The sequence below is a fragment of the Haliotis rubra genome, unplaced genomic scaffold (assembly GCF_003918875.1).
Source record: "Haliotis rubra isolate DU_JTF1 unplaced genomic scaffold, ASM391887v1 Scf83, whole genome shotgun sequence".
NCBI lineage: Eukaryota > Metazoa > Mollusca > Gastropoda > Lepetellida > Haliotidae > Haliotis > Haliotis rubra.
Genome location: NW_025767557.1, coordinates 2,496,632 through 2,518,118, shown reverse-complemented (window position 1 = coordinate 2,518,118; position 21,487 = coordinate 2,496,632). Strand labels below are relative to the sequence as shown.

Sequence of the window (21,487 nt, the reverse complement as noted above, 5' to 3'; positions counted from 1 at the left end):
TACAATGTGGATTTTTGTATTGAAACAGATTGGCTCATGGTGTATATGTTTGTGTGTGTGTGTGTGCGTGTGCGTGCGCTTTCGTACGTGCGTGCGTGTGTCCTCTCTGTTGTCGCTTGACGTCAGAGGAAAATCAACTTTCGTCAATAAGCCATTTTTCACATTGAACGTAGAAAGTTATACATAAGCATACAAATCAATTTCATATATTGTTATGTCGTTCAGATATCACGAAGTATTTTATTCGCACAAAGTTTCATTAAAGATTCCAAATAAAGAAATCATCACGTTGTAAACGGAGACATTTACTGCTTTTCAACGCATAATAAAATTGCGGACAACCTTTAACAAAGTCTACTTTCCAAATCGCCTGTGTATTTGTGCTTCAAATTTACATCATCGGATAGGAAATTTAATACTCTACATATCTGTGTTATAGCCGTAGCTAGAAGCAGTGCATCACTAACGCAATTCTCGCTCAACGTTCATTTTTCAGAACTTCAGAGAAAATAAACCTCTGCTTCCAGGGGGTTAAGTCTTCTGTGCACTACGTTGTACATTAATAAATCTGCTGGATCCCATGGACATATCTTTTTGTAGAGATATGAATGGAATCCTCTCTGCAAGGAAAATCTGTAAATTATGACAAAAAGCAGATAAATATAATATACATTAAGTGTGATTCACCCAAATCACGAGCGCGCGAAACGGGAGGCGAGAGAGAGTATTGCCTACCGCTAATGAAGAACGTCCTCCGATACGGACTATAGAAATTTGGCGCATGCGCACAACATGTCAACATGTCAGCTCGCTATCGTTGAAACAAGAACTCAACGGGTTTCAGGCCCATTAATATCTAAATGTATGATCACCAAAATATGACAGTTACGTGTATGTATAGGGAAATTATCTGGGAGTACATCGATATCGACTTTTCAGTCAAAAACCCACAGGAAATATATTTAAAAAATCTCAAGAAAATACGAGGTGAATCGGCCACTGAATCAGACAGGCCAAAATTGACTGTTCGCAAGTCTAGGTGAACACTTCAGACAGGTAAAAAGATTCGCAAGTCGATCTGGTTGCGATCGGTTTTTATATGACCCAGAAGTTAGACACATAGAAGGCCATGTTCAAGCGTCAATGAAGGACAAATCTTACCGAGTGCAGGTCAGTGCTTTACGTTTTTGGCGCGAAATACGAACATTATTATAAATGAAATGTGTTGCAAAAGTATTCATTTGGAAATCCAAAAGGCATAACTTCCGTGTGTCTGTCACCAATAATTTCGAGCATACAAAAGCCAACTGTACACTGTTTACGGAAAGAGTTCCGCCCGTACCCCCCTTTTTTTCAGTAAGAATTGCCGTTCCGGGGAATAAATATCCCGGTTATATTCCAAAAAGGGGCGCTGATATAATTTTTGTGGGGTTGAAGCGTTTAATGGGGGTTTAGAAGTTTGGTGGGTAGGAGAGGGGAAAAAAAGTAGGGGAGGGGAGGATAGGATAGGCGGGGATTAAAAATAAAAGCCGTTGTATTTCTACTTTGTCTCTGTTTTTCTTCCTTCGACTTGGCTATTCCCGTCTCGTCACCTGCAGCTTCCTGTGGATGTAACATACTACTTTCATACATCTAATGTTAGTGGTGCAAGCATTCAAATGAACTATCTAACTAAGAATCTTAAGTAAGTGTCTAACTAAGTGTGAAAGTAACAGCTGTAGGTGAATTCGTAGACCAGACTGGTTCGTAGACGTGGAAATCCGGTGGATTCGTAGGCGGATTGAGCGGTGAATTCGTAGACGTTAGTAAAATGGGAAAAGTTCAACCTCAATGATGATTAAAATCGATATTATGACTTTAATGTATCCAAAAAGTGTTTGCATTTTGTGAAATAAATGAAATATATCAGGTAAGCTTGATCGCCGATGAAAATATGCTTAAAATAATAAAATATGCTTCACAGCAGTCCACATATTAAATTCAGTTGTGTAAAATTAAAAGATATGTATTAGGTAAGTATCGTCATTCAACTTTCAACTACGCAGACCAGCAGAGAAGTAGCAGAAAACACTTCTTAAGAAAACACATCTCCTACACACAGTATTTTGCAATCAAAACAACTCACCACTTCCTAATTAACATTCACAACAACTCAGTGAAACCTGTTAATCCACATTCACAACAACTCAGTGAAACCTGTTAATCCACCCACAACAATGAAAACAGTCGGGAAATTATGATGGGTAGACTAATTTTGTCTGATCCGCCGACAAAGCTTACCTGTACAAACACTTATGGTATATAAACATCAAGAACGTAAGAAGAAATCATTCAGCATCATGTCCTTAGCTTCCCTTAGTTTCGTATCACTGAAAACAAAGCATAATCAAACTTAATATATACTATTATTCAATTATTAATACACGTCTACGAAATCACCGTCTACGAACCAGTCTGGGCTATGAATCCACCGCGTCTACGAACTGGTTCAGTCTACGAAATCAGCGTCTCCCAAAGTAACAATGACTATGGTGGGATCTGAATCCGGGTCGTCTGATGACCCGCATTTAATATGCCCTAGTTGTACTATGCCATGCTCTACTGTTTCACGTTGCAATTATTGTACTAATTTATCCAATTCTGCCTTTGATAAATATTTATTTTGCACCTTGAGACGCGCAGCAGATAGGTCACGTAAACAGATTTTAGCCATGGCTAATACACCAGAGCCCTCACCCTGTCAACTGCTGTCGGACGACCCCCTCCCGTCTGGTGTTCCGCTAGAGTTACCCTCGGAGGAGAGGCGTGGGACGCAGTCCGCTATCTCCAAGAAGCGACCTGCATCCCCGGACATCCCGTCGTCGCAGCCAAAGACTAGGAGGGCTTCCACGTCGTCACAACGCAGACTCCGAACCCCCAGGGCTACATCCACGTCAAAGGGGAAATCAACGAAGTCCAGCAGTACTTTCTCAGCCGAGATTGTTCCCGTTGCAGAGTTGGGCCTGTATGATGACGATCAACCTATCATCATACCAGATTTACGGCGGAAGAAGCGGCCAGTGTCGGCAACTATAACATCAGCGCAGATCAGCACGCAGTCTGAGGCACCTACACTGATGTCAGAGAATCTTCCTGAGGGTCCCGTCGCAACCATCGTGAGAAAAGGCAGCAACTACTTTCAGCGCAGACCGTCCCAGGCGACCTGATGAACCGCATAATGAAGTTGATGGAAGATCGCTCACGGTCCACAGAGGCCTCTAGAGCCACCTCCACGGCAGGCAAAACCCGCCTCCACACACCTCGGCAGAGGGGCTTACCCAGCACGCTACACGCAGGCGTAGGGCGACCCAGCCAGCTTACACGCCCTCGCGTAGGGCTTACCCAGCCCGCTGACAAGCCTCCACGAAGGGCGACCCAGCCCGCCTCCACGAAGGACTCTGATCCTCAGCATTCACGGAAGGCTTCATGAAGGACGACTACTTCACCTACCTCGGACCTTGATGACCAGAGAGGATGTTCGTGAAGCAAGATCCTCTCATCCCATGACTCCGACTCAGACTATCAACCTTCACGAAGGTTAAGCGGCTCCAAGTCATCCTCATCTAGAAGATCTAGGGATTCACCGAGAGCTTTGCGAAGCTACCAGCGTTCGCCAAGGAAGTCTCCGCGAAGGTCACCTTATAGACGCCACTCGTCAGTCCGTTCACCACGATCACCTGAGTCACTATCGGAGGAGCATCAACACATTATCTGTGACCCGATGTCAGAAGATGAAGATGGTATCATATTTTCCGACGCAGAAATAAGATACTGGATGGTGAATATCCTCTCCGTCTAAGAAAGAGAACTCAGCCCACACATATCTTATGAAGGAAGATGATGCTGACACAATCACCGTACCTCCGATTGACCCGATAGCAGCGGTGCCAGCTAATCTGGATACAGCCTTTAGTAAAGCCACGAAATCACAGACACCACATGTGCCGCATTTCAACACTAAGAAGTTTGCAGGTCACAACATGGACTCTTTTTACAAGGCACAAGATATCGATGATAACTATAAGATGATCAGTGATGCCAAGTCCAAGACTTACAGAATAGATGACCGCAACCTAGTCCAGATGGAAACCATGTCAAGGAGGATGTTCTTTGGTCTGAACAGATCAAGAACAGTCAACGAAACTCTCCTCACGAAGTTCAGAGACTCTACATCTGAGGACGACAGGATGATTTACTCGGCCCTCCTGTTGCAGAAGAAGGACCAGCAGTTCCTAACGGATCACTTGACAGCACTATCCGCAGCTATAACTATGGCTCGTCGTCAAGGTCTCCTCGCCTCCTGTAATTGGGGTGATAACTTCACCGCATCTCTCCACACAGCCCCGTGGTCATCACCGTCAATCTTCGATGGAAACATAGACAAAGTCTCTAAAGAAGTCTCTAAAGACTCAAGAGAGGTACTCATGATAAAGTCTATGGATACGCTTAGCAAGCCGCCATATGACAAACTTCGCAGAGGGTACTCAGGCAAATCGAAGTTCTCCGGTCTACAGAAAGCACGGGACAGGAAGATGGCAGGGTAAGAGGAGCAAAGAGTCTTTTCAGCAGCCATACAGCAATTACAGGGGAGGATCTGGAAGAGGCAGGTCATCCAGAGGCTCCCGCAACTATAAACGATGAAGGACAGGTTCAGAACGACTGGAGTCTTCCACCCCCAGCCGTTCCAGTACAACCATCACAAGTGGGTGGACGCCTTCAACTGCACCGGGAAAACTGGGGATTCCTAGAGGATCCATATGTCTCCAACATCATACAGCACGGATATCGAACACAACTACAGGCCACGCCCCCGCTGACAGTCATCCCTCCGAGGTTCGACTTCCAGGATCTACAACTACCAAAGTTAAGAGAAGCGGTATCAACGCTCCTAACCAAGCAGGCCATAGGAGTACTGGACCAAGTAAACATCGAACCAGGCTTCTACTCCCCAGTTTTCCTAGTGCCCAAGAAAAATTCCAAGGAAAAGTTTCGTCTCATCTACAATATGAGCACGTTCAACAGAGACTATCTACGCAAACCGCCAGCGTTTGCATGATACCTACCACAACTACGGCACTTAATTCGTCCCAGAGACTACATGGCCTGTGCATAGATCTGCAAGACGCATATCTACACATCCCAATACATCCCGAATCCAGGAAATACCTTCGGTTTACACTAGACGGGCTGCATTACCAATGGAAAGTACTACCTTTCGGAATCTCATCGGCCCCTTGGTTATTCACAAGAGTGACGAAACCTATCGTCTCTTACCTACATCGTCAAGGACTATGCAGTGCGTTCTACCTCAACGAAGGCATACAAGTGGATCCAGATCCACAGCGTCTCAGACTACAGTTAAACTTCATCATCAAGCTACTAACACAGCTAGGATGGTTAGTAAATCTACTAAAGTCGGACCTAGAACCTACGCAAGATCTGCAATTTCTAGGCATTCGATTTCTCACGGCGCAGAATCGTATCGTCGTACCGGAGGACCCATGGATCAAGATCCAACAGACAATCCCTCAAGCCTTACTCTCTCCGCTACCACTACGACAATGGCAGAGCCTGTTGGGTCTACTCACGTCAGCTCAAGACATGACAGTCATCTCGACGACCCTCAACCATTCAGTCTACCGAATCACGTCAAACCTCACCTACTATGGTGGACCAAGAGATCGAATGTTTGCGATGGAATCTTTTTAATAGAGCCGGAATTGAAAACCCATCTCTATGTAGACGCGTCGCTCCAAGGTTGGGGAGCACACCTCGCCAACAGGACGGTATCAGGGTTATGGGGCCAACAAGAGAGCAAACTACACATAAACTTGCTAGAAATGCAAGCAGTAGCAAACGCCATACATCATTGGAGCAACTTACTAAAGAATGCCCAATTGATGATTCACACAGACAATTCAAAACTGGCGTTTTATGTGAACAAACAAGGCTCAACCAGGTCCCCGAACCTATTGACTCTGTTTTCAATTGTTCGATCTAATTGACAATCTCAACATACATATCAGAGCATGTCACATTCCAGGAGCAAAGAATGTAATAGCAGACGCACTCTCTCGGCCACACCTACCATCGCCGACAGAATGGATGCTCCATACAGAGATATTCGCACAAATTATCAAGAAAATAGGAGCTCCACTAATAGACCTATTTGCCACTCGCTTCAACAATCAGCTGACAACATTCGTATCACCAGTCCCAGACCCACTAGCATGGGCAACGGACGCACTAAGCATATTGTGGGAAGGACTCAACCCGTACGCGTTCCGCCACCAGCGTTAATCACACAGGTGTTACAGAAAATCAAGCAAACTCGGAGCCTCCAAATGATTTGGGTCGGCTATTACTGGCCAGCGAGCGTGGTTTCCATCTCTTAGTCAAGAAATCGGACAACCAATACTACAACTTCCAAAGCTCGAATCTACTAATACATCCTCACACCAAACAAGCGCACGGAAAGCCAGAAGCATTCCAACTTCACGTATGGACTGTATTAAGGCGTGTCTAAACAAGAGAGGTTATTCAGCCAGAGCGGCGAAAGCAGTCACGCTTGCCTTACGCAACTCCACTCGCAACTTGTACGATGACAAGTGGCACAGTTTTGAAAATTATGCTGCAAAGAAAGGATTTACAGCTAGATATGCTACACATCCACAAGTGGCTGACTACTTATGTTACCTACGACAGACTAAACGTCTAAAAGGCTCAACATTATCAACATATCTCGCAGCTTTAAGCTCCGTCATAACTATGAGAACGGGTGTCAAGTTGACGAAGACCCCAGAGTTACTGGCCTTACTACGTGCATTCCGATTGGAAGATCAGAAACAGATTTCGCGCTCCAGCATGGGATCTAAATATAGTGCTCCAACACCTCACAAGTGAGGCATATGAACCACAGAAAACTTTGTTCCTGTTATCCCTAGCAACAGCAGCCAGGATGTCAGAGATTCACGCACTAGATTACGAGAGAACACGCTTTGATGACAATCATAACATCGTGCATATGGGACTACCCTTGGATTTCATCGCCAAGAACCAGTTGCCAGGTCAGCCAGACAGATTATTCCACGTCCCAGCTCTCTCATCAATTTTCGGACCTCATGATAAACTGGATCTGTCATTATGCCCAGTCAGAGCACTGAAAATATATCTACAGCGATCCAAACCGAGGCGACAAAAACTCAAACGATTATTCATCCCTCTATCGACAGCTACACAGACTGAAGTCTCACGTACAAGTATCTCGATATGGATCAGAACTGTCATACTACGCGCCTACAAGGCTGCAGGACTCGACCCTCCAAGAGCATCTAATCCACATGAAATTAGAGCGCTAGCTTCAACACGGCAATTGCTCTTTGAATACCATCATGGAGGGCTGCTTCTGGAGATCCGATATGGTGTTTGCCAACCACTATCTGAGAGATATCACCACCGAGGACGTCTCAGGTATTCACCATTTCGGTCCCATGGTCCTCGCACAGCAGTTGACAGTCCCTCGAAGAAGATAAGTCAATCTTACGAGATTTTTACTGCTTATTTCACAACAGTACTATATACCTAATAACTCCACGAAGTTTATGCTATTATATATTTTAGCTTAAAGGTCACATGCAACCAAAAAATCAAACATAATTAAAACACAATTATCACTTATTCGTGACATATAATATACATTGCTGGTTATGAAAAAACATATAAACAAAATTATAAGCGTACATTTGCAAATCAAAAGTGCAATATTGTGTACTTCGGTTTACTTCCCAAGAAACGAAGCAGCCGGGATACCGAACCCAGTCAGAGCGGGTGGGTGTGCACTTCAAGTGTAACGGCTGGTTCATTTGCGTGCGTATGCCCTCACGGCTTATTGTGTGTGTATATGTAGAGATGTTGGGTTTTGTAAATACATGCTCATTTTTTGTGTATAACATTTTGCAATCAACAGACATCATAACATGTCAAGTGTTCAACTATCACACCTGCCTGTCTGTGAAATTACATAATGTGACAGAGACCGAACTCGGGCCATAAATCAATGCATTTTGTTTATGGTGTAAAGCCTGATTGGTGTTAAGTTCAAATTGCATGTGGTCAGTGATAGCAGCTGTATTAAATATTGTCATTAGCAGACAGGCAGGCAGACACACGGGTGTCAATAAAACAAGACATTGAGTTTTGTCTGTGACAACGACATATCTATATCACAGTTAGAAATTGTGTCAACGCTAAATAATGACATTGCTTTTAAGTATCGAACTGAGAAAGTGACTCGGTAAGAAGAACGTGTGGTGAAATTATATAAACAGTTAATTTACTGTCATCACATATAAAAAGCTTGCGCCTGTGAGATATCAACAAAACATTAGAAAAATAGCTCACACCAAAGCCTTCACTGAGTTTTCACCGGACGACCCGCTTCCAAGCTGCGCGAACCTATTTCACTGCGCACGTGCTATGAGTGCAGCCCAGCCGTTGAAACCCGTTTTCCCCAGAAAAGTCGGGGGGAAAATTAGTGAAACGTTTGAACTCCGATTTCGCGCGTATTTTTCATCGCGTTATTTTTCAACTTTATAAGTTGAATTTGCATTTTTGACGATTTGTTTCGGTAAGTCCATACCGAAAGGTATCAGAATCTGCAAAGTTGTGTTTTACGTTGCATGTGACCTTTAACAAAACGATTTTTTACCTAATTGATTAATTATACTACTGTCTTTTTCATTAAGTCTTTTACTCCTCAAATGGTGTGTTCTCTTGTCTGTAATGATGAATGTATATAAAATGTTTCCCATCGCATTGCATTCGGAGAGGTATTTCTATAGGCTTATAGCCTGTTTACCAATCCGTTCATTTAATAATGAATAAATATTGTTTAAATCAAAACCTTTTCTGTTTCACGCAAATACATAGAATTTATGTAAATTAAAGAAGTATCGAATTTTACCTGAAGTTCATCTGATAATGTGTGTCGTTAGTTTTGTTGTAGAAAACGTATTTATGCATGTGTATATATTTCCGCGTCTGGCCGAAGTTACCTGTATAGGTACAGGGTAAGTGAAACAACATATTCTTACCTTTAATATACTGTGCATACTGTAGGGGCTGGGGGGAATGGGATAGTATCTTCCAGGATGATGCTTGTTAAAGGTCACATAAACCCTAGGGGGTACAAATACATAAATCACTAACTGGCATCGTTATAAATGAAACCCCGTCATTAAAACTACTCATTTCGACCTTTAATTGACTTAAATCGACCTTTTTGACAACAGTGCACAATTCTCACCCGCGAACGAAATTTCAACCAATCAGAGCGGCGCGTCTCTGTGACGTCAAATGAGGAATAGCTTTGAGGGCCGATGCAGAATTCATCTACATTTTAGGGGGTAAATTATCTTGTTTACAGGCTTGTATAAACCTGAAATCGTGACAACTGTTGTGGAAAATGGAAGCTATATGTTCTCACGATCTATTGTCATTTAATTTTGTCTCCTGCTTTGCCTAGTTTCCGAGTTACAACTTGTTTTCATAGACGATTCTGTCAAAATCGATTGGTGTCGTTAGGCCCTATTTGTATAATGACTGATCTAAATTGTTCCCATTTCTGTGTTTTTTTACCTCGATATTTAATCATGTCATGTAAAAGGCATTTCTTGTGTCTGGAGTAAATATTCAACATTATAAACATCGATCAAAGGATTAACCGATAACACGCTGATTGATTAATTACTTTTATCTTACACAGCGGAATTGTCAAAAGGTAGTGTTTATGTATGTAGATTTACTAATCTATACTGAATACACTCGGTCGTGTCGGTGTCTGCGTAAAAAAAACGTGCTCCGTTCAAAGGATTAACCGGCAATACATTGATTGATTGCCCATTATTGGCTAACTAAATTACTGTTTTTAAAGAAAGGCGGACATTATGCAATTAGTTGCCAGGTGTGCTATCTTGGATGACCAATGAGACTATACACCAATACCTGAAAAGATTGATCACTTTTTCGTATATTAAACTGTTAAAAGACACATCATTTGGAACAGTTTTGTGGATATTGATGGATACATTTCTCGAACAAGGTAATGGCCTGATATTGTTCCTATAACTTGAATCTGTTTCAATTTTAATATTTGCATTTTGTTTTTATTCATTTGTCGTAGCATTCAACAGAATCATTGTTTTCGCCGTGAAGTGTAATGAGACAGACAACATACACTAGGGTGTGTGTGCGGATTATGATTCACATTGGCAAACTATAAAATGTCTAGCTATTACAGTTCTGTTATAAATTCACTATAAGTATCAGCAGATCGTCAGCTTTTATTTAGTTTCAAAATGCATACAAGTATGATCACAAACTAACTAGGATTATAAGACCAAATATAAAGACGCACATTGACTAGTATCTACATACTGGTGAGTGAACATTAACCATGTGAATGTAGCAAGAAATTTATTGCGCAGTAGTGTAACTTCGACCCCCACCTCGCTTCCGTGGAAGAAATCGTTATGTTATAAGTCGCAGTCATGCAAAATCCGTTTGGTTATGATTCCAATACATATTTAACTACGAGTAGAAAGTAGTTTTGATTTTCTAACTTGATGAAAACAAACCATAATCTCATTAATTCTAACAGACTTTACATGATTTTCAAAAATGGCGGCGCCCTATCGGGAACATCCGCCAGTCTGAGGGTAAATGCTATTTAGATTTGTTTTCACCGAGTTACAAAATCAAAACTACTTTCTACTGGTAGTAAAATATTTATTTTACTGATGGCCAATAGGATTTTGCATGACATAGCGTATAACATAACAATCTCTCTCCTGGCAGCGAGGTGGGTGTCAATATAATACTACTTACAATATTATTGTTACTTCGACCGCAACCTCACTTACAAGTTGTGTCATGGAGAATCTTTATGGTCATCAATCATATACATATGTTACTACAACTAGTAAGTAGTTTTGATTCTTTAACTTCCGCGGAAGCGATCTGAACACAAGTAAAGTGGTTCTTTAATCAAATCGCCGACGTCATGATACACATTTCTGTCAAAGATGATGATGATGATAATTTGTAGATTTGATTTAAACAGTATTATATTTCCACAAAGACATGTAATATACATTAAACATTAATAAATTACAAAAGGAAAAAGGATCAGCAAACAGGCTGCATCAGCCTATGTAAATGCTTCTCCTAAAATTTGTAGATTTAACGTGAGCTTACTGACATAATGCGACACAAAGTGCCGATTTCTGAATGCATACATTAGGTACAACTTACTTATGTGCATCATCATTGTCAACTAATCATTTTTCGCGGGCATAGGGTGGTTATCAGGCCCTGGACCGTGTTTGCAGAGGGAAAAAACATCCTCAATTTGCAATAAGCCAGCCCGTGATCAGTGAGCCGTTTGAGCGGCTCTCCAGAACCCATAAAACAATTAGCGTCTAATTAGTTTGTTTTCTTCATAACTTCTCTGTGTCATTTTACAAACTGATGTATTAACAACAGAAAAGTGTTATAGACGCATCCCATATCACATCGTATATTCACGGTTCTAAAAAAATATCCATTTTTGAAACTTTGCTTTTAAGGGGTTTTAGCAACGTCAATACGATCGATATCGGTTCCAATGACACGGGCCAGGTTTACAAGTCTGGTTTCTATAATCGTCTTGAAAATGAAATAATGCACGCTGATACCAGTGAAGATATTCACAAAGATATGTATCATAGCCTTAATTCACACATAAAAAACGTTTTGGGATGTGTTTACAAAATCCATGTGCATGCCGATGAAACTGGGCGCTTCCGATAACACCTCACACATGAGGGCTTCAGGCTCCATTTGATTGGCTGAAACAGTGTCGCGCACGCTTGCAGGGTATTCTGTAAAACAGCATACACGGCTAATGCGAGCACAAGCTGACATGTATTCTCAGAGATCCAATATCGACACGTCAACAGCATGAGCTGTCGTCAAAAGTCAAAGAAACGGCGCTGCATTTTGATTTAACACTAACTTTGATTAGCACGAGATGTCAACTAAGACTGACAGTGACTTCATTTCGGATTCAGTTTCCGAATACACCATTGAGTCTCTTTACACGCTGTAACAAGCAAAGACAACTTTTACGTTAGTATTGAATTGATAGGTTACTTTTACGATTACAAATACGTGAAAATTAGCGAGGTGAACAGGTAAGATTTCGTAGCTGTGTAATGCCGAAATCAAGACAATATGTACAGTTCGGGTAGCTGAGACATGCATCATGGGACCCCTCCATTAACGCGATAGGTAATGTTATCGGTATCGGGATTATGAACGCTTATTGACATTTGGCATTTTATATATATTTTCGGTTGACTGATGTTTTATCTTCAATTCTGTCGCAACTCGTTCAACACGATCACAATATACAAACCATTGTAAAACGTTTACTTAGGACAATCTACTAAACTAGTTTAAATATTAAAAACTATTTAGGAATTGAGATGAGTAATATCATTTTAACCAAAACATCTGAGACTTCTATTCATTTGGATACACGATAACAATAATTTTTTCCGCTTTTTAAAAAGCGAGCCGTGTGCTGTATTTGCAGGTGAAGGTACACAATACGTCACTTCCGGAAAATATGCAAATGACTTTATAGTTGTTTGCAGGATTACTCTTGACGAAGTAAGTTTTGATTCATGCAAGATGCAATGGCGGTAGAGGTCATATTAGTTTCAAAATGTTCCAGAACTCACTGCAAAGATGACTACTTTAACATTTCTAAAATTAGCCATGACATCCACTAAAATAAATCACTTTTTCAAATGCGATTAATTATTTTTACGTAATTTGCATATGTAAACAACCGACCCTGGGCGTGGTGTTTCTTCCCGAGAAACCTGTTTATTCACGACTGTCAAGTAACCACCACGCTTGGTGATTTTACGGGACGCTTTAATCAACCCGCGCCGTGTTTGCACCCAAACGAGTTGGTTCCACGGTGATTGAATTAATTAGGGTCAAGCGCTTCAGTTAGTACCGCGGAGCGCACCTGTCTCGCGTACACGAGACGATAGGCCGTCTCGCGTACACGTTACGTCTCTGACTCTACTGGTAAAGACATTCCTGAAAACTTTGTTTGTCACCGGAAGTCACGAAATCTCGCGATGCGCAGGATTCACTTACGCGCCTCTCCACTCTCCTGCCAGGAGCTCTGATAGGAATCAGGATCTAAAATCTACTTTTGTTAATTTATCAGCATAAGGTCATAGTGATATTTACATGTTTACTTTGAATAAATTGAACGGGTCTGTTGCACATGCTCTTTGAAACAACATGAACTAATTATAATATTAACTCACATTAGGTAGAGAGTAGGGCCCCGCTGTAGCGGAAATAGTTTACCCTACTGACTTCCTTTCTTTTCCAACATGGCTGGGGAACGTGACGAGAAGTGAGGGACTCTCATTTTCTTTGACATATCTTAGTTAGATCCTATCTAATTACACATTTACTTCATTTGTGATGTGAACAATAAAGCGTTACTGACCACAATCTTCTATTTCACAGGACTACACAGTCGAAAGGACCCCTGCAGTCTGTCCAAGTATTTGGACGCAAGGTGCGTGGTTAAGAATAAGAGGCTTATGTTTTAGTCTACTTCAATCGACTCGCTCGTCAATGTTTGGAGTTCCCTACGCTTATGATGTACATGCAGTCACGTTGCATGACAGCATATGTGACAATTGTCAACACTGAGGTGTATGTACAGTTGATCATGAAGTGATGTTAGTATTACCTTTTTAAGCTATGAACAATTAAAGTTTGTATGAAAGACAACTGAATTTTTATGGGATCCTTTGTAGCTAAAGCTAGTGTAGATCATTGGCTACAAAGAGCTCAATATTCATTGGCAATGTACACCTGTTTGGGGAAAAATCAAATGTCAACATTCCATTACACGCTTATTTTGGGCTGTAGAAAGCCACGGAGAGAGTTCCTTCTGTTCCCCCAACCCTAAACCTAACTCTAAACCTAACCCTAACTTACTTTTAGTCATTTTGTGAGTTCTCTAGTAATTGTTGTGTTAAGTTTTGTTAATAATTTTAGTATATTTATAAATATTATTTGGGATGGGGGAACAGGAAGAACTCTTACCAAAGCCGTGATTTATGAAGTAGTGCTCTTTACCAGGAATACCTTTTTTAAATCTGTTACCATCGCATGATGGAGCTCATTTTACCAATTTAAAGAGAAGCTTTAGTAACGAGTTGATCAAATTAGTTGACCACCCTACAACATGAGTGCTGTCACAAATAATAAGTTCTCAGCACCCAGTTTCGAGTGGTCAGGCTCGCTGACTTGGTTGACACATGTCATTGGTTCCCAATTGCACAGATCGATGCTCATGCTGTTGATCACTGGATTGTCTGGTCCAGACTCGATTATTTACAGACCGCTGCCATATAGCTGGAATATTGCTGAGTGTGGCGTAAAACTAAACTCACTCACTCACTCACTATAACCATTTTCAGGGAAACGCAAAACTTGATGTAAAAGGTATGCAGTGTCTTCAAATTGCCTTTGATGTTTGTGTACCTGAAACACAACCAATACCCACAACTCACCTGAATTATGGGAAGGGGAATTATAGATGGATGTAGCCTACTTTGACCTACATTAACTAAACCTGAGGGTGGAAGTACAAGCAAGGTACTCTGGATATGCAAAGCGAGAACCAGATTTGGCAGTCTGAGCCAAATGGCTCTGTTATAAGCAGCACCTGGTAAACTGTACTCTGGTCGTGATTTGGTTGGTGAACAGCGTTCGCAATTAACATCAGTCCTTAGGCCACAAGCCAGCTTAAAACCGCTCTGACCCACAGCTTTTGTTTTCCTCAGGTCCTTATGACCAACAGCTTTTTTTTATGGTTCTAGGGCCTGCAGCTTTTCAGGGTTAAGGACAAACACTGATGATGAAGCAAACAGTTCACTATAGTCTGAATATAATCCCTAATGCATCAAGACACAATATCTAGTTCTCTCTTCCCATCCTTGCTATTCTCTATACCAATTTTGTTACAATATCATCTTGTCAATAGTTCACACACTCATGTTTGATAACTGTTAATCCTTCACATACCATATGTATTTTCTGTACCATGTTGTCAGTCTTGTTTGACTAAGATAAAAGGATTTATTTCGAAATGCAGCAATTACAGTATAACGGGGAAGTTGATTCCTTAATCATTTTGTTTTACTTCTGTTGTAGAAAACTTCCACAGCTGTTGCTCACTGCAAGCGTGGAAATGGCCTGATCAAGGTGAACGGTCGTCCCCTTGGAACAACTTGAGCCACAGATCTTGAGGGCTAAGGTGAGTTCATAATTCTTATAGATAAGTCAGTAAACTCAGGATTTGATTTGCCTTGTTAAATGTTGCAAGTATATATAAGGCCTACCACTGCCATAACTTCTTGTATAGAGGGGTGGTGGGGTAGCGTAGTGGTTAAAGCGTTTGCTCGTCATGCTGAAGACCCAGGTTTGATTCCCCACATGGGTACAATGTGTGAAGCCCATTTCTGGTGTCCCTCGCCATGATATTGCTGGAATATTGCTAAAAGTGGCATTAAACTAAACATACTCACTCACATGTAGAATAAATACTTCATGCTGTCCTGCATGGGCTGGTAATTTGGTTGTTTCAGGGAGTGTCATGGCTCTACTGACTTATTGTGTATGTCATCAGAATTCAGTCATGTAGAGATCACCCGGGAAGGTCCGGATTAGAATAGGTCTTCAGTAAACAATGCTTGTCGAAGAGGTGTCTAATGGGATCGGGGTCAGGCTTGCTGCTTGTTGATCACTGGATTGTGTGGTCCAGCCTCATTTTTTACAGACCGACGCCATGAGGCTAGAATATTGCCGAGTGCGGCATTACACAACCAACCAACCCTGGAGAGATCATATTGGCCCAGTCTATCCTGATTGAAAACTTGTCCTACATAAGTAGTACTGCTACTGACCCGTGAAGATCCGGGGTAGAATAGGTCTTCAGCAAACCATGCTTGGCACAAAAAAGTGGTCAGGCTTCTCGCTCAGACTTGGTTGACACATGTCATTGGTTCCCAATTGCACAGATCGATGCTCATGCTGTTGATCACTGGATTGTCTGGTCCAGACTCGATTATTTACAGACAGACCGCCATATAGCTGGAATATTGCTGAGTGTGGCGTAAAACTAAACTCACTCACTCACTCACTATAACCATTTTCAGGGAAACGCAAAACTTGATGTAAAAGGTATGCAGTGTCTTCAAATTGCCTTTGATGTTTGTGTACCTGAAACACAACCAATACCCACAACTCACCTGAATTATGGGAAGGGGAATTATAGATGGATGTAGCCTACTTTGACCTACATTAACTAAACCTGAGGGTGGAAGTACAAGCAAGGTACTCTGGATATGCAAAGCGAGAACCAGATTTGGCAGTCTGAGCCAAATGGCTCTGTTATAAGCAGCACCTGGTAAACTGTACTCTGGTCGTGATTTGGTTGGTGAACAGCGTTCGCAATTAACATCAGTCCTTAGGCCACAAGCCAGCTTAAAACCGCTCTGACCCACAGCTTTTGTTTTCCTCAGGTCCTTATGACCAACAGCTATTTTTTATGGTTCTAGGGCCTGCAGCTTTCAGGGTTAAGGACAAACACTGATGATGAAGCAAACAGTTCACTATAGTCTGAATATAATCCCTAATGCATCAAGACACAATATCTAGTTCTCTCTTCCCATCCTTGCTATTCTCTATACCAATTTTGTTACAATATCATCTTGTCAATAGTTCACACACTCATGTTTGATAACTGTTAATCCTTCACATACCATATGTATTTTCTGTACCATGTTGTCAGTCTTGTTTGACTAAGATAAAGGATTTATTTCAAATGCAGCAATTACAGTATAACGGGAAGTTGATTCCTTAATCATTTTGTTTTACTTCTGTTGTAGAAAACTTCCACAGCTGTTGCTCACTGCAAGCGTGGAAATGGCCTGATCAAGGTGAACGGTCGTCCCCTTGAACAACTTGAGCCACAGATCTTGAGGGCTAAGGTGAGTTCATAATTCTTATAGATAAGTCAGTAAACTCAGGATTTGATTTGCCTTGTTAAATGTTGCAAGTATATATAAGGCCTACCACTGCCATAACTTCTTGTATAGAGGGGTGGTGGGGGTAGCCGTGAGTGGTTAAAGCGTTTGCTCGTCATGCTGAAGACCCAGGTTTGATTCCCCACATGGGTACAATGTGTGAAGCCCATTTCTGGTGTCCCTCGCCATGATATTGCTGGAATATTGCTAAAAGTGGCATTAAACTAAACATACTCACTCACATGTAGAATAAATACTTCATGCTGTCCTGCATGGGCTGGTAATTTGGTTGTTTCAGGGAGTGTCATGGCTCTACTGACTTATTGTGTATGTCATCAGAATTCAGTCATGTAGAGATCACCCGGGAAGGTCCGGAGTAGAATAGGTCTTCAGTAAACAATGCTTGTCGTAAGAGGTGTCTAATGGGATCGGGGGGTCAGGCTTGCTGCTTGTTGATCACTGGATTGTGTGGTCCAGCCTCGATTATTTACAGACCGACACCATGAGGCTAGAATATTGCCGAGTGCGGCGTTACACAACCAACCAACCCTGTAGAGATCATATTGGCCCAGTCTATCCTGATTGAAAACTTGTCCTACATAAGTAGTACTGCTACTGACCCGTGAAGATCCGGGGTAGAATAGGTCTTCAGCAACCCATGCTTGCCACAAAAGGTGACTATGCTTGTCGTAAGAGGCGACTAACGGGATCAAGTGGTCAGACTCGCTGACTTGGTTGACACTTGTCATCGGTTCCCAATTGCGCAGATCGATGGTCATGTTGATCACTGGATTGTCTGGTCCAGACTCAATTATTTACAGACCGCCGCCATATAGCTGGAATATTGCTGAGTGTGGCGTAAAACTAAACTCACTCACTCACTAGTCCTGCTACTCGTGTCACCAGTACTTGTTTGCTGGTCAAAACCTATTTATGGTCCACTTTTCCGTATTCTAGATCATTGACTATGACAAAAACCAACAGTTTCATTTAAAATGTTTTACTTTCAGCTCCAAGAGCCTGTGCTGCTCCTCGGCAAAGAAAGATTTGCCGGTGTTGATATCCGTGTCCGTGTCCGAGGTGGAGGTCATGTGGCACAGATCTATGGTAGGCATATCTGTGTACACTATCATCTATGTGAGCAGTATAATTAATGGTTTTCAGTCAGTACTCCAAAATTGAGCATTATGCCCAACTGGTAGATGACTTTTGGTGTTGGAGTGTCATAGCACCAAGATCACTTTATAAGTGCATCCTGTTGATACTTAGAAGACATGACATCCTAGTACAGTATTAGTTATGGACTATAGCTGGCCCAAGAAATTGGTCCTCGGGGGGAAAAACACTGTAACACATTTCTGGTATCTCCTACCATGCTATTGCTGTAGTATTACTGATATTGGTTAAAAACATTTTCATATCTGTAAAGAAGAGAATAAATTCCTGTTGACCACGATAATTATGTTGGTCATAGTTTATCATGCCATTATCAGAACCTGTAGTTGTAAAGAGTTCTAGTTAACTGTTTCTCTGAAATCTAAGATGTCAAGTTTTAATATATGCTGAGATTTTGTTTTTATTTACTAGCCATCAGACAAGCCATCTCCAAGTCTCTTGTTGCATACTACCAGAAGTGTAAGTAGCTGCACAAAGTTTCTATTATTTGGTGAAGTAATAGTTGTTAATGTTATTCATCATTCATGAAAGAAGTTGAATGGAAACAACCATAGGTACATGTGCCACCAACCTGTCATTTCCACCCCTGTGAAGTAATAGTTGTTAACTTCAACATTTCCGCTCATGAAAGAAGTTGAATCCCCCATATATTTCATTCAAATCAAACCATATCACCTGAATAAATATTCCTCATCTGATAAGAATGAGTTTTAACATGTTTCTTTAATTGTATCTGAACATACTGAAAGACATATCCAACTTATGAAAGTGCCACTGAAAGAAATTGTTCCTCATTAAAATTTAGGGGGGATACGGGCAGAAGTCTTACCTTATTCTGTACTCAAAAAGTATGAATTTTTTTCTAGATTTCCACACATAGTGGACCTGTGAAGGTCCGGGTTAGAATTGATCTCAAGTAACCCATGCTTCTCGTAAGAGGCAACTAACAGGATCGGGTGGTCAGGCTCGCTGACTTGGTTGACACATGTCATCGTATCCCGGTCGCGTAGATCGATGCCCATGCTGTTGATAACTGGATTGTCTGTTCCAGACTCAATTATTTACAGACTGCTGCCATATAGCTGGAATATTGCCGAGTGCAGCATAAAACTAAACATGCTCGCTCACTCACTCACTCCACACATAGTGCAGTACAAATAATGGGAAGAAACCAAGAAAAGAATAAGGGAATACTTGTAGTAGTTGTACTTTCATGGGTTCCCATATTCATTTCCATCAGCATATTTGAAATTCTCTTCCGTTCAAGACATCCAGTAAGTGGGATAACATTTGGCTTTCAGATGTAGATGAAGCTTCAAAGAAGGAAATCAAGGACATCCTGATCCAGTACGACAGAACACTGCTTGTTGCTGACCCCAGACGCTGCGAGCCCAAAAAGTTTGGTGGACCTGGTGCCCGTGCCAGATACCAGAAGTCCTACCGTTAAGTCTGTATCATGTGATAATAAACTCTGGGGACGTAACCTGCTTCTTGTGCTCTTGTCCTTGGAAAAGTCAAACATGAATGGTGTGTAGACAGGCTTGAAGCTTCCTATTTTGATGAATGAAGGTGGTCGTTTGAAAATGATAGAAACTAGGGCTGTGTTTTGGCAAGAAAATTGTATTGCAATATATTGTGATTCAGGTACCTGCATTCCGATACGTATAGCGATTATATTGGGAGCCTAAGTGTTCAACAGTGAGTTACATCGATTGTACATGCAGAGCCTATTTTATAAAGCCTTAAAATAAATATGGTTGGGATAACAGAAATCTCAAATTTAGATTTGATTTTGATGGGTTGTATATTCTTTTTCATAAATGTTTTTTATGTGAAGTATACTGTTTGTCAATTAATTACAATGGACAATTTCCTTGTGAATGAAAGTCTGTGTTGAAATTAACTTAAACCGTAGACATAATCACAAAGCTAAATATATATTTATTACCCAGTCAACTGGTTCTGAGAATAAACATTGCAATATGTATCGTTCAAAAGGCAGTCCTAATGGGAACCCAAAACATCTTGTTCAGGTTAAGTATGTTCTTCCCAATCCATGGTATGTAAGAAGACTATTATTGCTTTCTGGTTTAGATTTCACTGTCTTGATCAAACTTACAAAATGAAATTTCTGTTTAGAATTAAATAATCTGTTGAAACACCATACTTCTATCTCAACAATGAAACACTCCCTTTGATTTATATAACCATTGGTTCAGACAGTGTTCAACAGCATTGTGATAATACTGTCATCTTTCAGTTAGTGAGGGAAAGTGTTCACTCATCCTATTAAATTTAGAATTATGTAATGTCCAACAGATGGCCAATGTTGAATGTCAGTGCTACCAGTTTACTAAGGAAAGGTACTATTGAAGCAAGAGAAGCAAGATTGGAAGTTTGATGGAACGGTAATAGCCTGTGTTCACATTTTTTTTGTTGCATCACTTATTTTTTCAAATCATGTTACAGTTCCGAGAGACTCTTTCCTTGTCAGACTCATACGAAAGAGCCTTTGAGCAGGAATCATCTGGATATTGGCGTTATATAAATCTCTATATATTATTATTATTATTATCCGCTAAAACTTCCTCACAATGGCTGAGGGCGGTGGGGTAGCCTAGTGGTTAAATGGTTCAATCCCCACATGGGAACAATGTGTGAAGCCCATTTCTGGTGTCCCCCATGATGTAGCTGGAATATTGCTAAAAGCGGCGTAAAACCAAACTCAGTCAGTCAGTTAGTCACAATGGCTGAGGATGAACAAATGGGCTACTCATTGTATGGACTACTGAATCCTTGTGGACAGTCGCTGTTCAGATATGTCTAAGGCAGTCTGTGCTTACAAGAGACAACACCGATAGGTGGTGGCCTTGTACACAGTAGATTGCCCATACTGTATGTGTCAATAGTCACATACATGCAAGTATGTCATTTGCATTCTGAGCAAAAATAGCAACCTTATCTCCTGTAAGAGGTGGCAACATGGTCATCGGGCTCTGTGGATTGGTTGATTATATGTATGCGTCCCCTGGTGGTTTCACGCATCATCGCCCATGAGACCTGTGAATATCCAGGTTAGAACTGGTCTTCAGCAACCCATG

The 21,487-nt window shown here is 41.3% G+C and overlaps 1 protein-coding gene and 1 long non-coding RNA gene across 2 annotated transcripts; both read left to right on the top strand.

The window, feature by feature from the left end:
- Positions 1-1,090: 1,090 nt before the first annotated feature.
- LOC124262296 lies at positions 1,091-11,473 on the top strand. The gene is made up of 3 exons (XR_006894542.1): positions 1,091-1,170; positions 7,948-7,949; positions 11,461-11,473. It is a non-coding gene; the product is annotated as an uncharacterized LOC124262296 (long non-coding RNA).
- Positions 11,474-13,481: 2,008 nt separating this feature from the next.
- On the top strand, positions 13,482-19,869 carry LOC124262280 (40S ribosomal protein S16). Its single transcript, XM_046696767.1, has 6 exons — positions 13,482-13,519; positions 13,636-13,687; positions 17,073-17,174; positions 18,221-18,317; positions 18,798-18,845; positions 19,688-19,869. Exons 1-6 carry the CDS (start codon positions 13,497-13,499, stop codon positions 19,831-19,833), a joined length of 468 nt encoding a protein of 155 aa, XP_046552723.1. The 5' UTR covers positions 13,482-13,496; the 3' UTR covers positions 19,834-19,869.
- The last annotated feature ends 1,618 nt before the right edge of the window (positions 19,870-21,487 follow it).

What these genes read in the sequence shown, in the direction of transcription:
- LOC124262280 (XM_046696767.1), top strand. Translation starts at nt 13,497, where the DNA reads ATGGCTGGGGAACGTGACGAGAA. An exon ending in TCCAAGTATTTGGACGCAAG is followed by an intron (nt 13,688 to 17,072) that starts GTGCGTGGTTAA and finishes CTTCTGTTGTAG; the next exon opens with AAAACTTCCACAGCTGTTGC. An exon ending in CACAGATCTTGAGGGCTAAG is followed by an intron (nt 17,175 to 18,220) that starts GTGAGTTCATAA and finishes TTTTACTTTCAG; the next exon opens with CTCCAAGAGCCTGTGCTGCT.